This window comes from Lynx canadensis, chromosome A2, assembly GCF_007474595.2.
Source record: "Lynx canadensis isolate LIC74 chromosome A2, mLynCan4.pri.v2, whole genome shotgun sequence".
Classification (NCBI taxonomy): domain Eukaryota; kingdom Metazoa; phylum Chordata; class Mammalia; order Carnivora; family Felidae; genus Lynx; species Lynx canadensis.
The window spans coordinates 4,263,420-4,290,334 of NC_044304.2; the positions used below are offsets into that span (position 1 = coordinate 4,263,420).

Sequence of the window (26,915 nt, forward strand, 5' to 3'; positions counted from 1 at the left end):
AAAAATGCTCGAACAACCAACACGTGCAGATGAACTTAGACTACGTGGAAAAGGCCGGACGCAAGAGACCACACGATGCCTTACTCTGCTTAGTAATTTCTAATTTCTAATTTCTAATAAAGGCAAAGCTATGGAGACAGAGAGCAGATCAGCAGTTGCCCGAGGCTGGGATGAGGTCTTTTCAGGGTGACGGAAGCGGCCAAAAATTAGAATATGGTGACGGCTTCACAATCGCATGGCTTTATTAAAAATCGTTGCACTGGGTGGATTTATGGTTTGTAAATTACAGCTCAAAAAAGCTGGGGGGTGGGAATCGCTCATAAGGCTGGAGGAGGATGTGCAGGAACGACCCCTAGGCCCCCCGTCGAGAAGGCCCCATCACCTCTACAGCAGCCGACGGTGGAATCACACTGCCCCCGCTGTGATCAGGAACACTGTTCGTGCCCAAGAAGCTGCTGATTCGGGAGACTGCTGGCCCCAGAACCATGTGGCTTCAGCCAGAAACCCCCTTGGCTCTCCCCCTCACGTGACTCACCTCCAAATCAATCAAGATTTGGAACTTCAGCAGCCTTCCCCAGCAACCTTTCTGTCTCTATGAATCTGACTTAAGTACCTCACAGGACTAGAATCCTACAGTATTTGTCCTTTTGTGTCTCGCTTATCTCACTGAGCATAATGTCTTCAAGGTTCATCCACGTCGTAGCAGGTGCCAGAAACGTCCTCCCTTTTCTAAGGCTGAGTAGTATTCCATTGCGCGGATGGACCACCACTTATCCTTCGTCCACCAGTGGACGGTGGGTTTCTCTGAACTACCGTGTGCAAACCCTCTCCGAGTCCCTGCTTCCAATTCTCTTGGGTATATCCCCGGAAACGGGATTGTGGGGTCACACGATAATGTGATGCTTAAATTTTTGAGGAGCCAAAGAGGCCTCTAAATGATCTGTGTGCGAACCGGCCTCAACAGGGTCCAACAATCTGTGCAAATGCAGCACATGAATTCATGACCAACCAGGCACAGCGAATCAAAGTCCTTGTCGACCTTCTGCCGACCTTGCCTAGCTCTTTGAAACAGTCGGCTTCCTTAGCCTCCGTGCTGCCAGTGCCTTCCAGGCTGCCTCCTCTGCCTCACTACTCCCTGTCAGGCTCCCTCGTGAACACGTTCACTCAAAGCTGTAACAAAGCCGGGCAGAGACTATAAAGTCCCTCCAGCCGCCAGACTGAAACCCAAGACTTTGCTGCTGCCTCCTCCCTGGGGGCTGTCACCTTGGGAACCACTGGCTGGGGGGAGGGGGGGTGGGGTGCAGATAGCGAAGGGCCTTCTTGGGTAGACCCCGGTCCCCTAAGACGGGCCTCTGCAAAGCAGCAACAGGCCATGTCGCCATCGAGGCTCCAGGCTACGGAATCCACAGTGATGTCACAAAGGCTGGCCACAGGCGGGAACATTCTAGACATCCAGTCTAGAGACGGCTGTCCCCCCTGTGGCTACAGCAGAGGAGGGGGTGACCAAAGCTGATAAAAAGAAGCTGGAGACAGAAGTGGGCACTGCCCTCCCGATGACAGAGAAGGGTAAAAATGTGCTGTGGGTGGAAGGGAGGGGTTGGGAGCTGAGATGTTTCAGCTCCTGCCAGGGATGAACCAGTCTGCATACTGGGTGGGGGATGGGCACAGAAGGCACCAGAAAGCAATTTTTTAGTAACACAGCCGGCAAGACCCCATGCCAATTCTGCCCTCACCACCCATCGCACTTCATTTCCTTCTATGGCCCCCACTTTTCCTTGTACTCCAGCCCTGATGGCCTTCATCACATTACTCTCTTTTCTCAGATTCCTTCTCCCTCTCTTCTTTGGTCACCTCGTCCCCCCCCCCCCCGTTTAGAGTAGCCTTGTCCAATCACCCCTGTGACCAGGTGGGACCCCTGTGCCTCCACACAGCTGGACACTCCCAGCCCTCCAACGGACTGTCACTGGGTTTATATGAACGTTTGTCTCTTCAGTCCCAGGAGACCAGATGCTTCCCAGGCAGTAAGAAGAAGAGAGGCCGAGGGTACTGTGGACACCATGTCCTCGAACAAGCCAAGTCCAAAGGAGAGAGATCCCCGAGCAGAAACTAAAGCCAGAGGTGGGGGACTCCCTGGGCCCTGGGTGTGGCGTTCTAGAGAAGGTGGAGTTCCCAGAGAAGCCCCTCGGGGATGGCCAAGGGTGGCTGAGCCAGCGCTGGGATCTTTGAGGTCGTGTGGGGCTGGCCGGGAGCAGGGGAGGGAGGCTGTGAACGAAGGTGGATGCACTTTGTCATAGGTGCCCGGTCCTTGGTAAGTGCACGGGAGGGTGGCGGGCCCGTCACTGAGCTGCCCGCTTGCTGGCAGGGGGCCCAGTGCATCTGTCTGTCCACCCGCCCCCGCGCCCTTTTCTGCGTCTCCCCATTCACCTGTCTTCCTCCCTTGGCGGCTGTGTCTTTCTCCCTCCCGCCGCCCTGCCTCTCGCCCCCGACTCTCCCCTGCGTCCTCCGCCCGCCTGGGCCGCCTTCAGAGCCACGGCCCTGCCCCCTTTCACCTACCTGGGGTCTCCTGGCCCCCGGGCCCCGCCTGCCCACAGGTCCCCGCTACTGGACGTCAAGGCGCGACGGCGAGGTGCACCTGCGGCAGGAGGACGCCTTCGCCAGCCAGGCGCCCGTCACCGTGCACGACATGGTCATGAACACGGCCATCAAGTACGCCAACTACATCGCGCTCGGCTCCAAGCACAGGACCGGCTGGCACCTGCTCACCTACATCGAGTACTACGAGGAATGCCGGCGCGCCGCCAAGGCCTTCCTCAAGGTACCACGTGCCCTCCCGCGCCTGCGCGCCGCCCGCCTCTGCGCGCTTGCGCACTGCCGCGCCCGCGCCACTGCGCCTGCGCGCCGCTCCTCCTCTGCCTCCCCGCCTGCGGGGCGGGCGCGAATCCTTTCCCCTGGCTCTGCCCTCGTCTGCGCGTTCTTGCTCAAATCACTCAACCTCCCTCATCGAGAGGTGTACCTTCAGTGCCTGTGATCTTTTTCGTTAAACAATGACCTAGGCTACACTTGCGGTGAGCACAGCATCACGTGTAGACTTGCGGAATCACCGTGTTGTGCACGTGAAGCTAATGTAACATTAGGTGTCAGCTGTATTTCAATTAACGTTTTTGAAAAATTACTCATTCTCATCATGCCCTCGTTTCCTCATCTGTAACATGGGGTTTCTGTATCTATTTATATATATACATATATATACATACACATATATATATAATATTAAAAGTAGGAAAGTTCTATATGGCCATATCCATTTTATACTTTATTTGTATTGAATTTAGTATAAAACATTGTTATATTGGGATTTTTGTGTGCAAATACATAAAATAAAACATCATAGCACCTCACACAAAGGTTTGCTACAAGAATTCAGTGAGTGGACACATATCAAATAGCTCCTGGCTCGCACGAAGCATTACTCAGCATTTATTCTTATGGTTGTTACTGTTAATGTGTCTCTTCTCCAACGTCTCATCTTTTGAGCAAGGTCATCCCTGATCACCCTGGATCCCCAAACTCCCCCCCCCCACACACACACACACACTAATCTCTATCACAGCTCCTTTGAAAATTTTCTGCCCAGCTTTCATGGCCACCTGGTAGTATGATTGTATAATTTATTTGTTTAGCTGGTCAGTTATGAGGGCAAGGGGCCAGTCTGCCTCATTCATTGCAGGCCCCCAGAATCTAGAACAGAACCAGCCCCTTGGGTATATCTTCAATGAATGAATACCCATCTATCAGATTAGGAAAGAGGATAAGGGACCTCAAGGGACTTCTCCAGTCAATGTAATAAACAAGGATGTGTGAAGTAGACAGTGGTCCAGAGAAAACTAAAGCAGGGAAGGGGGTAGATGAGCTAGGGGTGGGAGTGGAAATTTTAATATATGGTGGCCAGTGAGAGCCTCTCTGAGAGTGATATTTTCGCAAAGACTTAAACAACTTGGTGGGGGGCAGGGAGCCAAGTGAGTATTTGGGGATAAGTGTTGCAGGTAGTGGGAACAAATGTGCAAAGGCCCTGGGGCAGAACAGTGCCATGCATGTTGACTGAATAGCAAAGAGGCCCGTGTGGCTGAAGCAGAATGAGTGGAAAGGAGAGAGGGAGGTGGTGAGGGCAGGGGGTAACGGGGACACGTCTTGCTGGGTCTTGTGGGGCTTTTACCAGGAGTGAGGTGGGAGCCATGGAGGGCTGTGAGAGGAGGGATGCGCCCAGAGTTGGTTGCTTACAGGCTGCGTGGAAAAAGAGAGACCCGTGAGGTTGAGATGAAGACGTTTTGGAGACCTGTGTGGTACCCGGAGAGGGGATAGGAGGTGGTCAGATTCTGAAGGCAGAGCCAACATCATTTCTTGACGGATTGGGTGTCAGAGAGAATGAAAGGCACTGAGGATAATCAAGATTTCTGGCCAGTGCAAGTTGGAGGGACTGCTACTGACTGAGATTGCGGAGGGCGGGGCCGGCAGAGGGGGGTGGGTAACGTCAGCAATTTTGTTCGGGCCGTGTTGGGTGTGTCGTGCCTGCCTGACGAGGACACTAGGAGTGGGCAGTGGTGCCCAAGAGTCTGGAGTGGACGGGAACGACCCACCTGGGGATGGCATCACCTGGTCCTGCCAGGACGGGTGAATGTGTGTCATCTTGAATGTTTAAGTCAATCCAGATGTCAGCACAAGTGATCATGTGGGAATCCAGAACCTGAGCCATGCAGATGTTCACCCCAATATTGTATCTAATAAAAGTAGAGGGGAGAAAGGATCTTACTTAAGTATCAACCAGTAAGGCGGGGTGGGGAGGCAGTCGCTAAATTATGACATTTCTCTACAATACAATATCATAGAGGTGTTATATCTGATACCATAGAGAAATATTCAAAGGCTGGGGAAATAGGATGCATGGTTTTACGAACAATGGTGGGTTATGATCATATAGGGATAAGTACTGCCCAGATTTTATCAAATATTTATTCATAAAAATGTCGGGGGCGGGCATTTTGTTTGTCTTTTCTCAGTGTTTTCCAATCTCCATCTATCAACATTTGGGGCTGGATCACTCTTTTGTGGAGGGGTCTGTCCTGTACGTTAGACAATGTTTCCTAGCAACCCCGGTGCCCGCCCACTCCATGTCAGCACCATCCCCTTCCCCAAAAATGTCTCCAGATGTTGCCCAATGTCACCTGGAAGGCAGAATCATCCATGTTGAGAACCCCCGCTCCACGTGAATATATATGGTAGCTTGTAATGGGGGGGGGGGGATGGGCTATTCTATTAGCAAACAGAAGCACCAATGGTCAACAGAGAAAAGAGAGCCCGAGGTTCTCAGCCTGAGGCTCCTGGGCACGTGGGGGCAAATGGCCGGTGAGCCCCCTTTGCCTCACAAGGGCCTCCTTTCCCAGCTGGGCCTGGAACGCTTCCACAGCGTGGGGATCATGGGGTTAAACTCCGAGGAGTGGGTCATCGCGAGCATTGGTGCTATCATGGCTGGGTAAGAGGTACCAGGTATCGCCCTGGGGTACACGGAGTCAGGAAGCCATCAGCCCAGCAAAGGCTCTTCCCCCCTCCTTCCCCCCCCCCCCCCCCCCCCGCTCTTGAATCCATAGGGGTCTCACGGAAGAGTCCCCAGCTCAGGGAGCAAACTAAGGCTCCTGCTTGGTCTGTGCTCAGTGGGATTTGTCAAGGGCCCAGCCCTGGGCACCAGCCAGCTCGCCCTTCCGACACTCTCTACCTGTCAAACTCAAACACGTCCTGTGAAGCCCAGCTCCCATGACCCCTCCTCCAAGAAGCCTCCCCAGGGCTCCCCAGCATTGAGACCTCCCTCTACCTGTCCAGACTGTTGGGGAACCCCCAGAAGGCAGGGTCCAAGCCCAAGCTGTCCCTGAGTCCCACCTTCAAACAAGGCATATTGGGGGTGTCAGGGGATGTGTGCCATACTCTATGCCCCACCCGAGGGACTGTCTCTCCTATGACACAACCGGCCTCCTGGGAGCCCTCCGATTCACCAGTGGGTCCTCACTTCTTGGGTTCTGCTTCCAGAGGCTTCTCCGTTGGCATCTTGTCCACCAACTCTCCGAAAACCTGCCAGGTCATCGCCGAAAGCTCGGAGATGGACATCTTTGTGGTGGATAATGACAGACAGCTGCAGAAAATCATCCAGGTTAGTGACTCGTGCAAAGGCACGAACTTCACCTAATAAAGAAAAGGAACCCAATGAGCGATGGACCCACCCTCCGTGGTCCCTCGTGAGATGGGAACCGCGGATTCCACGGATGGATGGGCCCAGGGCCCCTGTGGGGTGCCAGGCGAGTGATGTTCTGGCCCAGTGCGGGTCCCGGCGCTAACCCCCAACGCACCCCCAACTGGGACTTACACCTTCCCGCTGCAAAGCAGGCAGATCCCCTCCTCCCACTTAAAACAAAAATTATTCCGGTAAAATGCACACAGTGTACAATTTACCCTCTTAACCCTTTTTAGTGTACGATTCTGTGGCATTTAGTACGTTCGTAGTGTTGTGGAACCATGACCTCTGTCTGGTTCCAGAACATTCCATCACCTGCAAAGGAAACCCTGTGCCTATTAGTGGGGACTCCTCATTCCCCTGGCCCCAGCCCCTGGCAACCCACTTTCTGTCTCTGTGGACTTGCCTGTTCTAGATGTTTCTTTCATCTTATCGGGATGGTACAACGGGTCCTATTTGGGGGGAACCCTGAATTTCCCTGGGTCCGGGGCTGATCCGAGTGAGGTGGTTCTGGGCGTGGGCGCGATGGTTCAAAGCAACTCCCTGTGAAATGGGGACGCTAAGAGGACCATGACAAGCAGACAGAGGTAAGGAGGCAAAGACGACCACCATGAAACACCCACGAGGATGACTCAAAAAAAAATTTTTTTTAATGTTTATTTATATTTGAAAGAGAGAGAGTGGGGGAGGGGCAGAGAGAGAAGGAGACACAGAATCGGAAGCGGGCTCCAGGCTCTATGCTGTCAGCACAGAGCCCGACGCGGGGCTCGAACTCACGAACCGTGAGGTCATGACCTGAGCCGAAGCCGGACGCTCAACCGACCGAGCCACCCAGGCGCCCCAGGATGACTCCGATTTTAAAACGGGTAATACCGAGCGCTGATGAGGACCTTCACTGCAAGAAGTTACTGCCACCCTGAGAAGCGGTTTGACGGTTTCATGTCAGGTTAGATAAACACCTACTATGTGGTGCAGCCCTTTCACCCGCGGATATGCACCCAAGAGCAACGAGAATGGGTGTCTCCACTGCGTGTCAGTGTCTGTGGCTGTTCTGTGCACGGAAATTATTCCTCAATAAATTCCATCCTCTCTCGGTCTTGGTGAGAACGTAAAATGGCGTAGCCACTGTGGGACACAACACGACATTTCCTCAAAACTTCAGAGTTACCAGCAATCTCACTGCTGGCTACATACCCAAAAGAAGTGAAGGAAAGATCTCAAAGATTGGTTTTTTTAAGCTTATTTATTCATCTTGTGTGTGTGAGAGAGAGAGAGCAGGGGAGGGGCGGAGAGAGAGGGAGAGAGAGAATCCCAGGCTGTCAGCACGGAGCCTGACACAGGGTTCGATCCCACAAGCCGTGAGTGAGATCATGACCTGAGCCGACATCAAGAGTCAGACGCTTAACCAACTGAGCCACCCAGGCCCCCCACCCCCCGAAGATATTATTTGTTCGCTCAAGTGCATAGCAGTAGTATTCACAGAAGTCAAAATGTGGAAATAACCCAGTGTCCGCTGACGGATGAATGGACAAACACCGTGTGGTCCATCCAAACAATGGAATGTTATCCAGCCTTAGGAAGGAAGGAAAGAAGGGCATTCCTTTTTTAAAAACGTTTATTTTTTAAATGTTTACTTTTGAGAGAGAGAGAGAGAGAGACAGAGGGAGGGTGGGGGAGGGCAGAGAGACAGGGAGACACAGAATCCGAAGCAGGCTCCAGGCTCCGAGCTGTTAGCACAGAACCCGACGCGGGGCTCAAACCCACGAACCCGTGAGATCATGACCCGAGGCGAAGTCGGACGCTTAGCTGTCTGAGCCACTCAGGTGCCCCAGGAAGGGACATTTCTACACCTGCTACAATATGGATGGACCTTGAAGATACTGTGCTCAGTGACAGAAGCCAGACACAGAAGGACACGTCCTGCACGACCCCACTCGCAGGAGGTCCCCGGAGGAGTCCCGTCCACAGAGACAGAGAGTAGATGGTGGGAGCCAGGGCTGGGGCAGGGGGGTGAGGAGTCCGTGCTTCATGGGGACAGAGTCTCAGTTTGGGGGAGATGAGAAAGTTTAGGGGTTCTCTTTCACATGAATGCAAATATAATTAACACCACCAACTATGTGCTTAAAAGTAGTTAAGGTGTTAAACTTTGTTGTGTATTATTTTTACCACGATTCTAATTTTCTATGTCTATTAAATAAGTAAATAAACCCAAGACAGGGTCTGTGCAGGTGACAAGGTATGTGCGGCCTGGGTCATTCGCCACCCGGAAGGTGAGCCCCTGCGAAGGTGGGGTCGCAAACTCAGATGCTAAGGGGCCAGCGCAAGATGTAAATAGTGAAACTTACACTGCTCGGCTGTCCTCACTGACCGCTGCTCTTTGCCGTTCGTCTTGTTTGGACCTCAGTTAGAGGGCCACGTCTGGGACAGCAGATGGCTGCTCTGGGTCCTGTACTTTCCCCCCAGGTGATACCTATTTGCTGACATTTCCCACGTTTTCATCTCCAGCTTTCCCAATGGTCACACTGCGACGCCTAAGAAGCATCTTAGGTTAGGTCCAGACCTAACCTCCCGATCTTCCCACCCACAACCTGCACCTTCCCTCTGAGTTTCCTGTCTCAGGTGGTGGGTACTTCCTCCCTCCAGATTCCCGGGTCCCCTCTCTCAGGAAATCCTGTTGGCTCTGGGGGATGGCCGAAGACGTCCACGTCCTAATTCCCGGAGCCTGTGATCCGGGCGCCTCCCGTGGCAAAAAGGCATTTTGCTTTTAGGATTAAGAGTAAGGCCCTTCAGATGGGAGATGATCCTGGATTATCCGGGTGGGTCTCCTATAATCACACAAGCCCCTCAAAGCACAGAACTTTCTCCAGCTGGAGATGGGAGACGTGAGGCAGAAGGGACGGCAGAGAGATTCAAAGCAGGAGAGGAACGCAGCCCACCCTGGTTCTGGCTTTGAAAATGGAGGAAGGGCCCACGAGCCAGGGGATATGGCGCTATCTAGAAGCCGAGAATGGCCTTCAGCTGACAGCCAGGAGGGAGACAGGCAGGCCTCGGTCCTACATCTGCAAGGAACTGAATTCTGCCAACAGCTCAAATGAGCCAGGGTCCCAATGAACAATGCTCCTTGGAGCCTCCAGAAAGGGACCCAGCACCCACACCTGGATTTGGGGATTATGAGACTCTAAGCAGAGACCTGACCCAATCACGCAATATGTCGTACCTTAGTGGCCCCTATCAGCCGTAGGGAATTAACGCAGTCTGCCTTCAAAATGTGCCCAGGACCCCCCAACATCAAAATCAAAACACAACCACCACAACAAAAGTCCCAATTCAAAAACTGGGCCGAGGACTTAAGTACCTCTCTCTAGAGAAGAAACGCAGATGGCCAATGAGCCGGTGAAAAGATGCCCAACACGTAACGTCATCGGGGAGAAACGCAGAGTGAAGCCACGAAACACCACTTTGCGCCCAGGAAGCCAGTTATTATCAGAAAAGCAGAGGGGGCGCCCGGGTGGCTCAGTCGGTTGAGTGTCCGACTTCGGCTCAGGTCATGGTCTCGCGGTTCGTGGGTTTGAGCCCCGCGTCGTGCTCTGTGCCGACAGCTCGGAGCCTGGAGCCTGCTTTGGAATCTGTGTCTCCCTCTCTCTCTGCCCCTCCCCTGCTCTCTCTCTCTCTCTCTCTCTCTCTCTCAAAAAAAATTAATGAAAACAAGAAATTAAAAAAAGAAAAGCGGGTGACAAGTGTCAGGATGTGGAACAAGCTGGAAAAGTCTGGCGGCTCCTTACAAAGCCAAACGTAGAATGATCCCGTGACCCAGCGATCCTGCTCCCAGGTGTCTCCCCAAGAGAATGGGGCACAAGTGTGCAAACAAAAACCCGTGCACAGACGTCCACAGCAGCCAAAGCGTGGGGACGGCCCAGCTGCCCACCACCCCGTGAACGGACAAGCAAACTGCGACCCATCCACACCCTGGAGTGGTCGTTCAGCCGCAGGAGGAGTGAGGCGCTTGCACGTGGATGGATCTCGAAGACGTGACGCTCGGGGAAAGCAGCACATAGTGTGGGAATCCGTGTGTCCGAAACCTCTGGAACCGGCACGTCCGGAGAGGCAGAGCGGATGCGTGGTTTCCAAGGGCTGGAGGACGGAGGAAGGGAGTCACGGCTGATGGGGCCCGGCTTCCCTTTCGGGGAGATGGAATGTTCTGGAACCGGACAGAGGGTGACGGTCGCATAACGTGAATTTAGCGGTGCTAAGTGCCGCTGCATGGCCCGCTCTGACATGGTTAAAACGGCAAATTCACGTGCGTTTTGGCACAATGAAAGGGAAGGCGGGGGGCGCCCTGGCCGCCCGTGGTAGGAAGCGCTGGGGCTCGGGGCTGAGCTGTCGCCGGCTCTCAAGCCCTGCGCCTGCTGAGCCCCGCGGTATCTGGCAGATCCAGGGCTACTTGAAGCACCTCAAGGCCATCGTCCAGTACAAGGAGGAGATCCGGACCCGGCTGCAGAGCCTGTATTCTGTAGGTCCTCACCGGGAGCCGGGGGTGGGGAGGGGACGGCCCCGGGGGTGGAGGTCACAGGCCCCACCCACCGCCACCCCCGTGAGCCCACGCGGCACCCTCTCCGCAGTGGAGAGGCTTCCCGGACCTGGCAGACGGCGTCTCGGAAGACACGCTAAACCAGGTCATCGACTCCCAAAAGCCCAACCAGTGCTGTGCCCTGCTCTACAGCATGTCGATCGCCGGCCCCCCAAAGCCCGTGATGCTCAGCCACGACAACGTGAGCGTCCCGCCCGGAGCCGGCAGGCCGGGGCTCCCGGCCTCGCGTGGTGGACGAGCGCGTGCCCCTGGGGGTCGCGGGCAGAAGGGCCCACGGGGGACGGCTGAGGTGCCTTGCAGATCACGTGGACCACGGAGACCGCTGCCCAGACCCTGTCTTATAAGCGCCCCCCGGAGGAACAGGAGGTCCTGGTGAGCTACCTCCTGCTCAGCTACCTGACGGCCCAGCTCTTCGACGTGTGGGTCTCCATCTCTGTCGCCGGAGCCCTCTACTTTGCCCAGCCGGACGCTCTGAGGGTGAGGCAGAGCTCCTGGGTCCCCTGCCGCGGTGGGTGCAGGGGTGGTTGGGGAGGCCGGCCGGGCGGGGGGGGGGTCACTCTGAGCAGGGGGGGGCTCACCCCAGCACTGGCATCCCCACCCGGTGCCCCGCCGGTGGCTGTGCGACCTTGGTCCTTCTCCCCCCTGCGCCTCAGTTTCCCCATCTGTAAAGCGAAGGGGGTGAGCGGACAGGAGCTAGTGTCGTGCAGGACGGGGAGCGTGTACCTGGCTCGTCTCGCAGCGAGAAAATTCCCAGTGCAGGAAGCTTAACTGAGCCATTAAAAGCCTATCAGTGGAAACAACCCAAGTGCCCATCAACAGATAGATGGATAAAGAAATGAGTTCCATCCGTACAACAGAATGTGATCCAGCCTTAGGAAGGGTCCGTCACCGCGTGGACGGACCCCGAGGACGCCGTGCGCAGTGACAGGAGCCGGACACAGAAGGACACGTCCCGCGTGACCCCACGCACGGGGGATCCCCAGTGGAGTCCCGTCCACAGAGACAAAGTAGATGGTGGGAGCCAGGGGTGGGGAGTCCGTGCTTCATGGGGACAGAGTCTCAGTCTGGGGAGATGGAAAGTTCTGGAGGCAGGTGGCGGCTGCACGACAGCGTGCATGTGCCTGAGGCCGCTGAGCTGTGTGCTCAGAGGTGGTGAAAATGGTGTTTGGTGAATTTTACTTGCAGTTGAAAAAAAAAAAAGCACACGAGGTCACTGACATTCATCATGAAACGTCAGTCACGGTTGTGCTGGTTCTCCGAATGTAGAAAAACACACAATTCCCATCAAGACAGGAAATTAGGGGGAAACGAACACTGACATCGTTGCCCGGATCCTTAGGACTCCCTCAGCCAAGGGGCTCGAAGGCTTTTCCTGCGAAGGGCCAGGCAGTAAGTGATCTAGGCTTCCCTACATCGTGTAGGTTCCCAGGGAGAGAACACGTACCTGCGGGTTCCCCGCGGCCCAAACCGGAAAACTTTACGGACGACGAAAGTTTCGGTGTCGTGCTTTCACGCGTCACAAAACAGTTGCCCTCCCGGAACTCTTGAGAGGCCTTTTCATAACGTCAAAGCCATCTCGGCTCTGGGGCTGGCCTCTGCCACCCGTGTCCTGGCCGGTAGAAAGGCTGGCTTGGGTGGGCGCGGTGGGATTTGCCTCGCTTGGTACAGATTTCACTCGCCAGCGTTCAGGGTCCGTGTTTCGGTGGTGGTCTCGCTGCGGGAACCTTTCCCGGTACCTGGAAGGAGGTCTGAAAAGAGTGACGAGGGCGGAGTTTGTCCGTCCCCGTGCCCTACTTCCTCCTATTCTCTCTTTCCGACCCCCATCCCTCCCTCTGTATCTCGTCTCGTCTCTCCCTCCCTCCATCTCTGTGGGTCTCTGTATCCGCACCTTCCCTTCCCGGCTCTTCTCCACGCACCCCTTCACCCCGACTCAGGGGTTCTGGGAGAGGGTGGACAGGACCAGAGACAGCCAACGGCGCGTTGAGCCACCTGGGGAAGGACACGGATCCTGTGTGTCCCGCTGATGGGGGCAGTCGGGAGCAGACGGTCCCTGCCATCCCCGCCGGAGCTCTGGCCGCGGCTGTTAACTGCCCCCCTGCCCCACTCACCACACGACTCCCGGCCGGGGCGGCGGGAAGGACTTCCAGCACCTGGCCCTGCCGCGGGGCGGGGGGGCGGCCGAGGGCCCAGGGTGCCCGTGGCGGGGGGAGGGGGGGCTTGGCGGGGTGCCCACTGTGCCGTGTGGCGCAGGGCTCCCTGATAGACACGCTGCGGGAGGTCAAGCCCACCATGTTCTACAGCGTCCCGTGGGTCTGGGACAGATTGCTGGACAGCCCGAAGACCAGCCAGCTGGCCTCCACCCCGTTCCGGAGGAGGCTCGACAAGTGGGCCATGTGTCTGGGGCTCAGGACCAACAAAAGGCGGATGTTGGGGTGAGGCGGGGTCTCAGGGCCGCCCAGGGTGGCGGGGTGGGGAGGGGTGGGGGGCGTCTGCACCGGTGCAGGGGGGTGGGGGGGGGGCGCGTCGGGGCCGGGGCGGAGTCCGGAGGCCCAGCTCTGCTCCCCCTGCGTCTGCTCCCCAAGGCAGACCCGCCCCCCCCCCGTGCTTCAGCCTGGCCAAGAGGCTGACCTTCAGCCAAGCACGGAGGTTCCTGGGCCTGCAGCGTTGTCGCCAGTACTTCAACCTGGGCACGGGGCTCTCCGGAGCCACCACGGAGTACTTCCTCAGCCTCAACATGCCCATCTGTGAGCTCTACGGCCTGTCCGAGAGCACGGGCGTCCACACGCTGTCCAGGCAGGAGGGCTTCCGGCTGCTGAGGTGGGTGTGGGCGGGGGGGGGGGGGCGGGGGGGCGGGGCTGGCCTTGAACCCCCTTCCCCCACCCCCCCCCACCGCCGCCGCTCACTCCCGGACCAGGTGGGTGCCCGCTATCACCCGGCCGTGTCCCCCCCAAACGCAGACCCAAAGGCCGATGAGTGAAAAAGCAGGTGCACCCAGGTGTGGCATGACCTGGAGCCCTTCCGATTTGCTTTTTGGTTTTGTAATTCGCAAACCATCATTTTTACTAATGGCCGATTATTTCTGCCCCCCTGGCACCTTGGGAGAGAACGCATTCACTGCTGTTGTAAAGGCTGCAACAAACGTTATTTCCTGGTCCCCGGGGGTGGGGGTGGGGGTGGGGGCGGCGGGTGGGAATTGAGGGGCGCTGCTTTGTAGCTGTGTGGCTCTGGGTCCCTCACGAGGTCGAGCTGCTGGCCCCGGTTCCTCAGTTGGGGGTCCTCCTACCACAGCATCTGCTTCCCTCATAGAGAGCAAGGTGGATGCCACCCTCTCCTTTGGGACAGCAAATAAATGTACGGGACACCCGGGGACGTTTGAAACTTCAGATGAACAACACCTCTCGGGTTATTTTAAAGTATTGGTATAGCCCCCTATGATATCTAGGACGTCCTTGTACTAACCCCAAAACTTGTAATTGAGAGCGCCGAATCCTCACCACTAGACCACCAGGGAGCGACCGAACTTGTAATTGAAACAGACGTCTTACGAGGCACCTCCCATTTGATCTGGCAACCCTATCACGGCCTCACCTCAGAAGTGGCCCTTCGTTATTTCTGCCACTTCTGACGGGTCGTGCAGATCAGCCCCATCCAGGGTGGGAGGGGGCCGCACAAGGATGTGGATTCCGGGTGGGCAAAGGGATCTTTGGGAGCCACCCAGGAGGCCGGCTACTGCAGCCTCCGATCTAGTTGGGGGTCCCCCGCAGGCTTCCCGGAGGATTCGTGCCAAGTTGAAAGAAGAACGGGACAGAACAGGCGACCGGGGCGAGAGTCATGGCCCTTCTGGTGCGCCGGCTTCCTCTCCTGTCCTGGATCTTCCTCACCTGGGGCTCACCTCTCCAACGGGGACAGGGGCAGATTTTACGCAGTACGACCGCGGCCGCGAGGAGGGTCCAGTACGATCGGACCTCCATTTCCATTTGGGCCAAGGGGACCGGACATCTTAGAGTCTGTGGGGTAGGGGAGGCTGGTGGGGGCTTGAGTGGTCTGGGAGATGGCAGTCGCACACACACAAAAAGCAGGAAGGGAGGGGGTTCAGTAACTCATCCGGGTGTCCGCAGACCGGTGCCGCTCTAGAGAGAAATAAACTCCTCGCGCGTTTCTGGAAGGAGGCGATGGGGTAGGTCAGTGCCAGCCGCCCCTCCGCGGTGGGGCCCGTTACCTCCCACAAGAGCTGGAGGAGAGAGCCAGAGTTTATCTCCCGAATGTTTGCATTTCAAAGGGAGGAGACCGTTCTGGGGAGTAGATTTGCATCTCAAAGGGCGGAGAAAGGACTTATCCGCAAGCTTTTTAAAGGAGCTAGTCTACGGGGGGGGGGGGGGGGTTAAGCGGCCATCTGGGAAATTCTCCTGGCAGCTCGGGGTTTTCTCGGGCAGGAATGCGGGGGGCGGGGGGATGGAGTCATCCTGGGGATGGGGCCCGCGCTTTCAGAAACGCGAATATGTTCGCAGGTCTTTCTGTGTGGGAGTGGATGCAATCGTTCGAGCACAGAGCCTGCGGCTCTTAGACGTCAAGGCTAGGACCCAGCGAGAAGAGGGCTCAGAGGAGCCCGACCAGAGTTTGGTCAGGGAGAGACTCACCATCCTTAGTGCGCCTTGGCTTTGGGGGAGGTGGGATCAACTTTCAGCAGAGACAGGACAAAGAGCCAATCACAAAGCACTTACTCACCTCGACCCCCGAACCCAGAGAGGCAGGGCAGAAAGGGGGTCAGGCAGGGAGGCTGAAGGAAGGAGAGGTTACTCGGCCGCTGGGAGGTGGTTTGGGGAGTTTCTGGTCCGGGCCCCAGCGGTGCTTCCTAGGTGGCTGCTTGGCCTGTGTCACACCCCTAGGGTTACAGCGGGGACAACCAGGCGTCACAGAATCCCTCCCACGCGGGGTGTGGGGCTTGCACTAGGCAGCCAGAGACAGCCCTTGATCCTTCCAGAACAGATCACTCCACACAAGCCGTAAAGCGGCCTGTGGTAGGTGGTGTTCGCAGACGTGAAGTCACAACAGGGGCCGCTCACTGAGGGCTCTCAGTTTCCATTCATTCCTTTTGGGCAGTTTGCGCATTCAGGGAGCGCCTGAACGTGAACTCGGAGCTCGCGCTGCCCTGGGGGCTGGGCGTCGGCCCTCATGGGATGTGTCTTAGCTCGGGGCTGGCGTAACGGAGCGCCCCAGACCGGAGGGGGTGCGGGGCTTAAACCACAGAGATTTACTCTCAGTTCTGGAGGCTGCGAGCCCAGGATCAAGGTGCCGTGGATTCGGTTCTGGGGGAGCGCCTCTCTCTGGCTTGGGGACGGCCGCCTCCTCTCCGCGTCTTTGCGCGGTGGGAGAGGCCTAGCAAGCTCACTCTGGTGTCTCTTCGTGAAGGACATCAGACTCATCACGAAGGCCCCACCCTCAGGACCTCATCTAAACCGAATCGCCTCCAAATACCACCCCGTTGGGGGTTAGGAATTTGAGGGTGACGCAATTCAGTCCGGGCAGGGTGCATCCTGGGTGTTGGGTGGGCCAGCTTGGAGGCCCTGCCCTGAGTCTCCAGACAGCCTGGGGAAAGCAGGGCAAGGACGGGGGTCTAGGTGCCACGACAGGAACCCTCAAACTTTGAGAGGTGAAGCAAAAGCATCTTCCCCCGGCCCCCATTTCCAAGGAGATAAGCAGGTGGTAAGCTGCCTCATTCTCGCCTGGATCATGGCTTCCTCTCCCTCCCAGATACCTTTCACAGCAACCAATTCCACCCAGATGGTGTCTTGAGTTTACCTGTCCCTTGCCTTGTCCCCCGTACTTACCTGTGGGTTCCCCAGGGGCCGGGGGCCGGGTGTCGTGCGTCCACGTGCCCTGCAAGCTTGGCTCTGAGTCAGGGTGGGCCAAGCCTTCCCTCCCTGGGGGACCGCACCCTGTTTCCCTTCTCCATCTGTCCCCTACTTTGGATCTATGGGACTCTAGCAGCCAGGCAGGCAGAGGAGGCCTGGATCTGACACCTGTGTGCCTGGGGGCAGAGGGGCAGCGAGCAGGGGGCACCCCTAAGCCAGTGGGGACCTGTACCTGGTGTCTATAATCACCCCCTCCCTGCCCACTGTCCCCAGCTGTGGGAAGTCCCTCCCCAGCACCCGCACCAAGACCCAGAAAGAAGATGGGGATGGCATTGGGGACATCCACATTTGGGGCCGGAACATCTTCATGGGGTACCTCGACGATGAGGAGAAAACCCAGGAGAAGATTGATCTCCATGGCTGGCTGCGCACGGGGGACCTGGGCTTTTTGGATGATGACGAATTCCTCTACGTCACAGGCAACGAAAGGGGTGAGCAAGACCGGGCTGCAGGGTGCTCTCTGCCTCTGACCAGGCCCCACGGGGCTGCTGCGGACGGTGGTGCAGGTTGCACACAGCACGATGATGAGGGACGACTGAAGTCCAGCTTGGAGGAAGGGGCACCCTTTGTATGCTGTCTATCTCTATCTCCGTTGTTTCTGAGCATTCAGGGGTGGCTCTGGGCTCCAGGACAGCTGACTTGATGTAGCTTTTCAGGACCACAACCCTCCTCTCTCTCCGCCTGCAGATCTCATCACCCTCAGTTCAGGTGAGAAGATCAACCCGAACCCCATCGAGGAGCGGGTGAAGAGGTACATTCCCCTTGTCCGCTACGTCGTGCTGGTGGGCCAGGACGCCCCATACCTCTGTGCCCTGCTCACGCTCAAGGTACCTCGGCTGGTTTTGAGCCTCATGGCAAGTCTGGGCTGTTGGCTGGATGGGGGCGGCCATCCTGGTTTCGAGATGGGGAGACTGGGGCGCCTGGGGAGGGGGTTCAGTCGGTGAAGCGTCTGACTCTTGGTTTCCGCTCAGGTCATGATCTCGCGGTTTGTGAGTTCAAGCTCTGCATCAGGCTCTGTGCTGACAGTGCGGAGCCTGCTTGGGATTCTCTCTCTCTCCCTCTCTCTCTCTCTCTGCCCCTCCCTTACCCATGAGTGTGCACTCTCTCTCAAAATAAACTTAAAAAAAAAAGGCGGGGGGGAGGGCACCTGCCTGGCTCCGTTGGTTGAGCGTCTGACTTCGGCTCAGGTCATGATCTCACGGTTCGTGGGTCCAAGCCCCGCCTCGGGCTCTGTGCTGACAGCTCGGAGCCTGGAGCCTGTTTCGGATTCCGTGTCTCCTTCTCTCTCTCTGCCCCTCCCCCACTCACACTCTGTCTCTGTCTCTGTCTCAAAAATAAATAAACATAAAAAATTAAAAAAAAAAAAAGATGGGGAGACCGAGGCTGGGAGAGGAGAGGCAGTGGGTTGGTTGCTCAGCGCCAGCTCCCCATGTCGTGGGCCTGGGACATTGGCTGTGCCTGTAGGGGAGAAGCTCCTGGCCTGTTTCCAGAAAAATGGCAGAGGGACTTGAGCCCGGCCCACCCAGCCTCCAGGAAGCGGGGAAGTACTGGGCAGGTCCCCCAGGCTGAGCCCGCTTCCTCATTTGTACAATGGGGGTGGGGACCTGGCCCTCCCAGGGTCGGGACCACGAGTGCGAGCCCCGGCACGGGGAGCCGGGCTCGGGGGGGCCGCATGAGAGCCACCTGACCCGCCTTCCCCGAACGACAGTGCCAGATCAACACGGACACGGGGGAGCCTCGGAACGCGCTGACCAGCGAGGCGGTCGCTTTCTGCCGGCAGCTCAAGAGCCAGTCCACCAGGCTGTCGGACATCGTCTGTGACAGAGACCCGGTGGTCACAGAGTTCGTCAGTCAGGGGATCGATGCTGCCAATGCAGAGGTCACCTCCAACAGCGCCAAGATCGTTAAGTGGACCATCCTTGAGACGGACTTCTCCATGGCCGGAGGGGAGCTGGGTGAGTGGGCACGGGCCGGGGAAGGGGTCCGGGCGCGGTCGCTCACACCCAAGGCCCTGGGGTGCTCATCAAAACGCCACCATCTCCCGGGCTGGGATCCCTGGCACCTGCATTTTTAACCAGCGCCTCCGAGGAATCTGGCAGGCGGTCGCCCGCGGTGGTCCCCAGACCACCAGGCATTCGGAGACAGGCCTCTCAGACCTCTCTTCCCCGGGCCCCTCAATCCAGTCACCCCTCTGCGTCCTTAGGACAGATCTGGCTCACCGACACCTCATCCTGCAGGGGGTGGGTGGAGGCCCCGCCTTGGACGTGATTCTGTTTCAGGGGCAACCGCCAAACTGAAGAGGGCCAACGTGGGCAAGATGTACCAGCCTGAGATTGAAAGCTTTTACTCGGAGAAGGATGAATACTAGCAGTGAGGGGGGGGCGGGGGGGGGCTTCCTGCTGCCTCAGGAGACCGCCTGCCGTGGGCCTCCTCCGTCCCCCATTGGATGATCACAGAGCCGCCTTCCAGTGGGAGGGAAGCCCCCATTTTCGCTAAGCCACCCCTTTGGGGCAGTGTTTCAGATTCAAAGGTAAAAGGACAATAAAAATGGTTTCGCCAAAGCAGTGGTGTTTACCCGGGGTGGTCCTGCACCCCCAGAACATGTGTGGCAACGTCTAGGGGACATTTTGGGTTTGTCCCAACTAGGCAGGCAGGTGCTAGGGGGCGCTCGGTGGGGGGAGGCCAGTCAGGGCTGTTGCCCCACAACCCACAGTGCACAGGGGAGCCCCCCACACCAGGAAAAACTGCCTGGCCACAAAAGGTCAGTTGTGCCTAGGTAGGTGAGGGGCTGCGAACGGAAGACTCTGGAAAAGTCAAAAACAGGGCTGATGAAGCTCCTAGGTTTCTTTCTCCACTTTGAGAATGTGCACCATCTACCTGAGAAGCCGATCCCGCTGCACCGCCGGGTAAACCTCTCCAGAGCCGGTGCAGGAACATCCCACCCCCCAGCCCCCCACCGCTGTTTGCAGTCACCTAGTCACCTGGAGAGAACGGCTGAGGCCTCGCCGGGAACCCACCAAACGCCAGGGCAACACGCGTTCGACAGTTACGGTTGCAACCAAAATGCTAACAGGAAACTTCAGAACAGCAAGATAAAGAAAACGCTCTGAAGCTCAGGCTGCTTAGTTCCGTGAGGAAAGCGAGCATGCAAGCCTGTGCGGGGAAACTCTGAAAAGGGAAGAATAATTAACGAAGCGGGGGGGAGGGTAGATCTACCAGAGAATAAATTACAAAGCAGCCGTAATTAAAAGCTCAGGGATGGGTCGTAACTGACATCTGCAGAGGAGGGGAAGCCCGGCTCAGACAGAAACGCGTGCAGGGGTGGAGGAATGCACCAGAAACGGCGTTTCGGCAGGTGCAGGTGAAGGAAGCACCGTCAGTCCGCCGCTGGGGACGGAGCGCCTCGCATCACTTCCGGGGCCCTCCCTCATGGTGAAACGGATTCCAGATGGGACAAACTGAAGGGTGAAGGACGGAGGGAGGGAGGGAAAGGGGGAAAGACATTAGGTCGCTGGAAGAAACCAGGGGAGAGCGAAGACCTGTATCCTCCCCAGGGAATAACCACCCCGAAGCCCCGGGGGGGGGGGGGCGGGGGGAAGCTTGATGTAAACGCAAGGCGTGGGCGTACAGGCAAGCGGTGGGCGGGGGGACAGAACGCGCTGCCGAAAGCTAGTGTCGTGCTCCACGAGGGGCTCCCAGAAATGACTCGCAGACACACAAGCACGCAGGTGCCTACACACGCGGGCAGAAGGCGGGGGGGGGGGGGGCGAGGCGGGTGCCCCGGGAAGCTGGAGACCCGGTGGCACCGTGCACGGGGGGGGGGGGGGGGGGGTGGCTATGCGCAGTCACGGCAGGGGACCGGGGAAGGCCGGCCAAATGAAGGAATGCTGAGATACCCTGGGGGAAAAGCGTGCGGGTGTAGGAGTTCTGTCTTGGTCGTGAGCGGACGATGGCTCTCCAGGGACACGTAAGAAAGTGGACACGGAAAAGCCAGGAATGAGGGTCACTGCTCACTGTGCAGTGCCCTTGGAGCCTTCGGACTGGTCTTGAGTTTGCATCACTAAAATACAAACTTAAAATGTAGGATTTGAAAATATCCAAGGCCAGAGCTTTTAAAAGGGACAAAGGTGTCATACTGATTGATGAAAGAAACACATCACGGGGCGCCTGGGTGGCTCAGTCGGTTGAGCGTCTGGCTCTGGATTTCGGCTCAGGTCACGATCTCGGGGTTTGTGAGTTGGAGTCCCAGGTCGGGCTCTGTGGTGACAGTGCAGAACCTGCTTGGGACTCCCTCTCTCTCTCTGCCCCTCCCCCGCTCTCTCTCTCAAAATGAACTTGAAAAAAGATCCCCAAAATGTATGGAAACTGTTTTCACTAAAAGACAAAAAGAAAACTTTAAAGGCACCAGAGACCAGACTCAAAGAGGCAAGAGACCAAAGTGCTGGCTTCTCAACAGAAAAGGCAGGAGGCAGACAGCCACACCCCTGCCCACCCTCAACTGCACTTAGCGGAAACACCTTTAGGAACTAAGGATGAAACAGAGAGGTCTTTTTTGCACGAGCAGAAGCCGAGAGAATTCACTGCTGCTGCTAATTCCTCAGGCTTAAGGACCGTGATCCCAGATGGACCCACGGGAAGGAGGAGGACGCTACAAGGCGTAGACACACGTCCGCACTTGCAGGAGCACGTGCCTGGGCTTGAGTCTCAGAAATGCGCCTACGTGCCATCCCACAGGGAGGCGGACTCTCCAGGGCTGCCTCACCTGCCCGTGGGGACTCTGTCAGCAGCACCCACACCACCCCGTGCTTGCGACGAGTCCGCGAGTCCTTCTTAGCACGGCGCCTGGCCTGTGGCGAGCCCTGCTGCATTCTTACCCCCAAGTCGTCCTTCACTGCGTCGTGGGGGCTGGGAGCCGTGGGAGCCACTCCAGATCCTGCTTCGGGAGCTCTGATCAGAAACTGTCCCAGAAGACTCACAGAATCTTTCTCCGATAGGAAAGACAGGGCAGGGGAGGCCATTGCCCTGATGCTGGAAGTAGAAATTTTGGCTACTGCCAAGAAGAAAGGCTCCTGAGGTTCCGGTATGGCCAGCCGTCTCCCTTGCGCCTGCCGAGAGCGGGGTGGAACTTTCGCAGTGGCCGGGCCGCTTACGTGGGACCCCGCAAGAGCTCAGTCTCCTCGGGGCTCACTCAGCCCTGCCACATGGGGTCCTAGGCAGAGCCCACCGCGGGCAAACCAGCAGACGGGCACCCCAGCTCTCAGCAGAGGTGGTCTTTACCCACATTTTCCTACCTATCTCACCTTCTATCACCTAGCTGTCCACCCATCCTCCCATCCTGTGAAGTCAGGCTTGTCTTTCAACCCCAACCCTGCCCCTTCCCCCAAGGAAAAGAACACACGTCAAAAGCCAGACCCGAGGCCACATTTTCCACCGTCATTCCCCTCTTGGATTTCCAGTAGTTCCGACTGTTCCTCCAGGATGCTAACCTTGCTCACCGCCCCCCCCCCCCCGCGACCCCATCCCCACTCCTGCTGCCCAGGCTGGATGCCAGCCCTCTGTCCTCTTCCCGGTTGTACCAGGGGGAATGAAGCGGACGCATAAGGCTCTGCGCGTAAGTCTGCTTTCCCATCTGACTTTATTTCACTTTTTTTTTTCTATAAAACTCCTCCATAATTTCACAATTTAACAAAAAGTTTAAAATTCAGGACAGAAACAATCCTGTGACTTATTACAAACACGATTCTCCTTTATTCCTTTTATCCAGGAGTTGGTCTCAGGCTGATGAGTGTCCTAGTTCCTAGTGAGACACATTCTTTGTAAAAACCCTTATGGGCAAGAAAGGTATTCGATACCTTTTGCTTTCAGGTGTCGGTTTACATTTTGTTCAGGAGAGAGCAAAACACAGGGATCTGCACTGGGGGCAGGGGACTTAACACTAAACACGCGGCAATCACAAAGTGCCGGCCCCTTCCTATGGAAGCGTCCCCAGAGCCCTCGTGGGCCCAGCTGCCGGGCAGCTGGGGGTGGGCCGGGGAGGGGGGCAGCCGGGAAGGCTGCGGTCAAGGCCCTGGTTGCCTGGCACGTCCATCAGGTGATCATGGGGCCAGCACTGGACCCAGAGCAGCTCTGGGGGACAGCACTGGGGCCTTCTGGCCAGAGGAGGTAACTGAGAAATGGGTTGGTGCTTCCGAAGGCCCCAGAAACAGCAGGAGGGGCCAGACGCTGCTGCTACTGAGGGCAGGCCGAAGCCTGGCCTTCCTCCAGCTGCTTCCTGGGGACAGCCCGGCTCCAGACAAGAACGCTGCCCGAGTCCGGTGTGGAGCCCGGGAGGGCCTGTGGCCCTTCCCAGGAGATGCTCCGGAAGGGGAAGGGCTGGCGCCCTGGGGCTCAGGCTCCCGGCCATGGCCCCCAGCAGCCTCTGTGCAGAGGGCCGGGCAGCTGCTGCCTTTCACATAGCCCACGTCAGGCTAGTTCCTTCTGTCCACTGTCTTAGAGTTTCCAGAGAAGAGAGGTGCCCCACTTTGGAGTATTGTTGGCCTGCCTGGGGAAGGGGACGGTGACGGCACGGAGCCTGCCACACAGGCCCGCCCTCTTCCTAATACCTCAAGGCAGTGGGGTCAGGAGAGAATCAGAGCAGATGGCGAGGAGTCGTGGCGGTTTCCTCTGAAAGTTCTCGGGCCTTCCCGGCAAGTTCTGGGGATTTCACCAGGGAGGCTGAAATTTGGGGAAACCTTGGAGGCAGGTCTCCCCAGGGAGTGTTTAGGGTCTGCCTGACAGACGGAATCGGGGACACACTAGTCGGGAACCACAGGGAAGGGGAGCTTGGCACTCCCCGCATCGGAGCTCCCGACAGGCGGGGAGGAGAGGCCCTCTGAGGGTGGGCTGGGGAGAGAGGGTGAGCCCACCTCGGGGCCCTGGTCCTTTCCCCCCACACAAGTCAGGGCGGGGGCACTGGGGGATTAGAGGCTGAGCAAACAGGACCCCAGCCCCCAGGAGCCCCACCCAGGGTGGGCTAACCCCATGAGGGCATTCTGGCTGAGAGGGTGGGGAGCCAGCTTGGCCCTCGGAGAGTCTCAGGCATGCGAGGAGTCAGGTCTCTGGACTGGCGTTGACTTGAAGGGGTGGCACGGCCAGGCCCGAACCAAGAGAGGGGTGCCCGGGAGGGCCTGCTGCCGGCTGGGCCCTGGCTCGAGGGGCTGGCTCTAAGTCCTGACGCTCCTCAAAAAACTCCACAAACTATCTCGTCTTATTTGGCAAAAGCTCATTTTTTCAAAGTTCGAAGACTCCAACGACAGAGAGGAGGAAGAGGACCCATGGAAGGAGGAAGAAGACGAGCCGTGGGGGGCAACACACGACATGGCCCGTGGCTGGTGGAGGCCAGGAGGTCTGCTCCTGGAGGCGGCCGCCGGTCTGACCAGGCGCCAAGTGCGCGGAGGCCCCTGGGTGCCGAGGACCCGCTGCCCCGTCGTAGTGTTCGCCGGCCCTCGGCTGGGTCCTCCGGGCCACGGGACGACGAGACATCCTTGGAGCCGCGAAGGGCGAGTCCTCCCCTCGCCTCTTAGAGGCGCCGGCGATGCTCCAGCTGGGCCTCCGGCCCCGCGACAAGACCAGTGGGAACGTCTTAACCTAAAAGTCCCGCCTTACTCACCCCCCACCCCCCACGTGCACTGCTGCCACGGAAACGCACACCCGGAAACCGCTCTGGTACCTACAGTGCATACACATACGCTAGAGAGAGAACTGTACAGACAGAGTCCCAGCACAGTGAGAGCCCGCGGGGGACTGCACCCGGCCTGGCGCGGCCCTGGGCACGGTGGGTGTGTGGGAACCGTTGGGGGAGGCTGGAGGCAGTGCCCCGGCTGCTCAGAGAGGCCAGGGCAGTGAAACCATGCCATGTGTCCTGCGGCGGAGCGGGGCCCCCACCGCGGGCCACGTTTCCTCCCCTGCTGAAGTGAGGCCTGGTGCTGCCTTCAACACAAGCTGCTTTCCGAGGGGGGCCCAGGTGACGGCCCCTGAGTGTTGGGGAGCAGCGGCGCCGGCCTGCCCCCCCTCAGCCTCAGGGCTCCCGATCCGGTGGTGGGGAGGGGGGGCCGGGAGCCGACGAGGAAAGTGCAGCTGGCCGTGCGGGCCGAGGACAGGGCGGTCACTAAGGCAGTGCTGCGGGTGGGTGAGTCGAGAGAGAAGAAGGAAGGCGGGGCCTGGGCGTGGCCTCCCGGGGCCCCCGGTGAAGAGGGCCCGGCACCCGGCCCAGGGTCATGTGGCCACGGCCTCCAGGTAGCTCTGCAGCTTACGCACGGTAGTCTCGTCCAGGGAGAAGAGATCAAAGTCAAAGGTGGTGTTGGTGACGTTGAAGTGGCCGGTCTCCTCGATCAGGTTCACGATCTGGAAGATGGGGCAGGGCAGGTGGCTTAAGAGAGCAGGAGGCTGGTCTGGGGCTGGGGTGGCCCTCACCCCTCACCCCGCCCCCTGTCAGGCTCTGAGGGAGAGGAGGAGGAGCAGGGCTCCCAGGGAATGTCCCGCAGCATGCACGCCTCCAGGGCACCCCGTGCCCCAGACGCATCTGAGAGAACCGCGGGGGGTCCCCGCACCTGTTGCAGCACGTTGCGCTCCCTCAGGGCCATCAGCCTCCGGTGCAGCTCCACCAGCTCATCCGTGTAGGCCTGGGGGTGACGGAGGGGCGCTCAGCCGGTGGCCGCAGCGCCACCCTGCCCACAGTCCCACCCATCTGGGCCCAGGGCGCGGGAAAGAGGAAGGCCGCAGGCACCCCTGGGTGAGGCCGGGACAGGGCACAGGCCAGAGGAGTCTGTCCAGCTCCGGGGGCCCAGAACTTCCCTCCCACCACCCGCCGGGCCCCAGTCGTCCACCTTGTCGTAGGTGCCCCTCTTGAGGATCTTCTCGGGCTTGCTGCAGGACTCTGGGCTCCTCCGGCCTGACGCCTGCAGGGCAAACCCAGATCTGCTCTGAGCTCTTGCCCTCACTCACCTCCTCCCCCAGCCCGCTGGAGGCTCTCCCACCCGCCCCCAGAGCCTGCCTGGAGCCCTGGGGCTGGCTCCTATCCTCCTCCTTCTGACCCTGACTCTAAAGGCAGCCAACCATGGGCAACAGATAGATCTCTGGGGTCTGGGGGGAACCAAGCCTCCCTCTGCCCCCACCCTCAGTCTCCATTCCTTGGAGACCACAGTCCACATCCCGCAGCCCTGCCTCCAGGACACGAGGGCTGAAGCAGAGACCTGCTCGCCCAACAGACCACCTCCTCCTCCTCCTCTTCCTCTGAGTGGGGGCCACCTGGGCAACCCCCAGCTTACCTTGCTGTTGGGTGGGGGCGGCTTCTTGGAGGGAGGCGGCTCCCGGCTGGGCAGGCAGGAGTCGGCACTGTTGTCACTTTCACTGTCACTGAAGCTCAACCTGAACACAGGACACAGCACCCTGTCAGGCCCCCGCCACCTGCTGCTCTGGGGACCTGCGCTCCCGGATCCTGCCCTTCGTTCTTGGTTCGGCGCTCCGCTAGACCCCAGGAGACCAGCCTCACTCGGCACAGAGCCCCAGAGCAGCACGCTGGCACTCTGAGGGGCTACGTGGGGCTCCGGGGCCAGCACACAGCCCAGTGTCGGTCTGCCGGTCTCACTCCTGAGCTCAGCTCTGCTGCTGGTGACCCTGCAGGCAGAGCCACCTGCGGCAATCTGCCCAGGGTGAAACCTCGGCTCCCACCTGAGCTGACCCCCTCTGGACGGCAGGCTTCTGGCAGGGACGTCAGGCACCCTGTGCCCGGGAATAAGCATTCAGGCTGTCTCAGGGGAAGGGCGTGGCGGCTCGGGGTCACAATCCCCAGCACGCATGAACCTATAGCCCCATCTCTCTCACTACGTCTCTTCACACAAAATATGTCGGCCCGTCCGTCGCCTTTAGCCCTCTCCAAAGTCTCTCGAGGCATAGTGAGCAGGTGTGGAGGGAACTCATCCGTGGGAAGAGTCTCCATCCGGGACCCCCAGTCCCTGGGGACACCCCGGCCTTGCCATAGTCAGGAGGAGTCCCCCAGGCCTGCCAACATCTACACACGGCACATCCACCTGCTGCTTTCTCCTTCTGCCTGAAACAGGCCTCCCCACAGAACGCAGCGCACGAAGTACCCGGGTACACG

The 26,915-nt window shown here is 58.4% G+C and overlaps 2 protein-coding genes and 2 long non-coding RNA genes across 5 annotated transcripts in view; 1 reads left to right on the plus strand and 3 right to left on the minus strand.

The window, feature by feature from the left end:
* The window catches only part of LOC115499734, a 27,024-nt gene extending 24,266 nt beyond the window's left edge, over positions 1-2,758 (minus strand). The window contains exon 1 of the long non-coding RNA XR_003964268.1: positions 2,554-2,758. This is a non-coding gene — a long non-coding RNA (uncharacterized LOC115499734). The remainder of the gene's footprint in view (positions 1-2,553) is intronic.
* On the plus strand, positions 2,058-19,145 carry LOC115499463 (long-chain-fatty-acid--CoA ligase ACSBG2-like). Its single transcript, XM_030293392.1, has 13 exons — positions 2,058-2,118; positions 2,592-2,815; positions 5,439-5,527; positions 6,076-6,196; positions 10,707-10,787; positions 10,897-11,046; positions 11,166-11,342; positions 13,116-13,297; positions 13,452-13,682; positions 16,991-17,208; positions 17,465-17,604; positions 18,486-18,732; positions 19,057-19,145. Exons 1-13 carry the CDS (start codon positions 2,058-2,060, stop codon positions 19,143-19,145), a joined length of 2,010 nt encoding a protein of 669 aa, XP_030149252.1.
* Positions 9,964-13,549, minus strand: LOC115499740. Its single transcript, XR_003964279.1, has 3 exons — positions 13,494-13,549; positions 12,310-12,613; positions 9,964-10,475 (listed from the first exon to the last, which is right to left on the minus strand). It is a non-coding gene; the product is annotated as an uncharacterized LOC115499740 (long non-coding RNA).
* A 3,241-nt stretch (positions 19,146-22,386) lies between the features above and the next one.
* MLLT1 (MLLT1 super elongation complex subunit) overlaps positions 22,387-26,915 on the minus strand; it is a 67,662-nt gene continuing 63,133 nt past the window's right edge. For both annotated transcript variants that reach the window (XM_030293470.1, XM_030293459.1), the window contains 4 exons: positions 26,083-26,182; positions 25,642-25,713; positions 25,366-25,437; positions 22,387-25,159 (listed from right to left, as the gene is read on the minus strand). In XM_030293470.1, the coding sequence (XP_030149330.1) occupies positions 25,031-25,159; positions 25,366-25,437; positions 25,642-25,713; positions 26,083-26,182 (373 nt within the window). In that variant the 3' untranslated portion in view covers positions 22,387-25,030. The remainder of the gene's footprint in view (positions 25,160-25,365; positions 25,438-25,641; positions 25,714-26,082; positions 26,183-26,915) is intronic.

What these genes read in the sequence shown, in the direction of transcription:
- LOC115499463 (XM_030293392.1), top strand. Translation starts at nt 2,058, where the DNA reads ATGTCCTCGAACAAGCCAAGTCCAAAGGAGAGAGATCCCCGAGCAGAA. An exon ending in GTGCCCTGCTCACGCTCAAG is followed by an intron (nt 17,605 to 18,485) that starts GTACCTCGGCTG and finishes CCCGAACGACAG; the next exon opens with TGCCAGATCAACACGGACAC. An exon ending in CATGGCCGGAGGGGAGCTGG is followed by an intron (nt 18,733 to 19,056) that starts GTGAGTGGGCAC and finishes ATTCTGTTTCAG; the next exon opens with GGGCAACCGCCAAACTGAAG.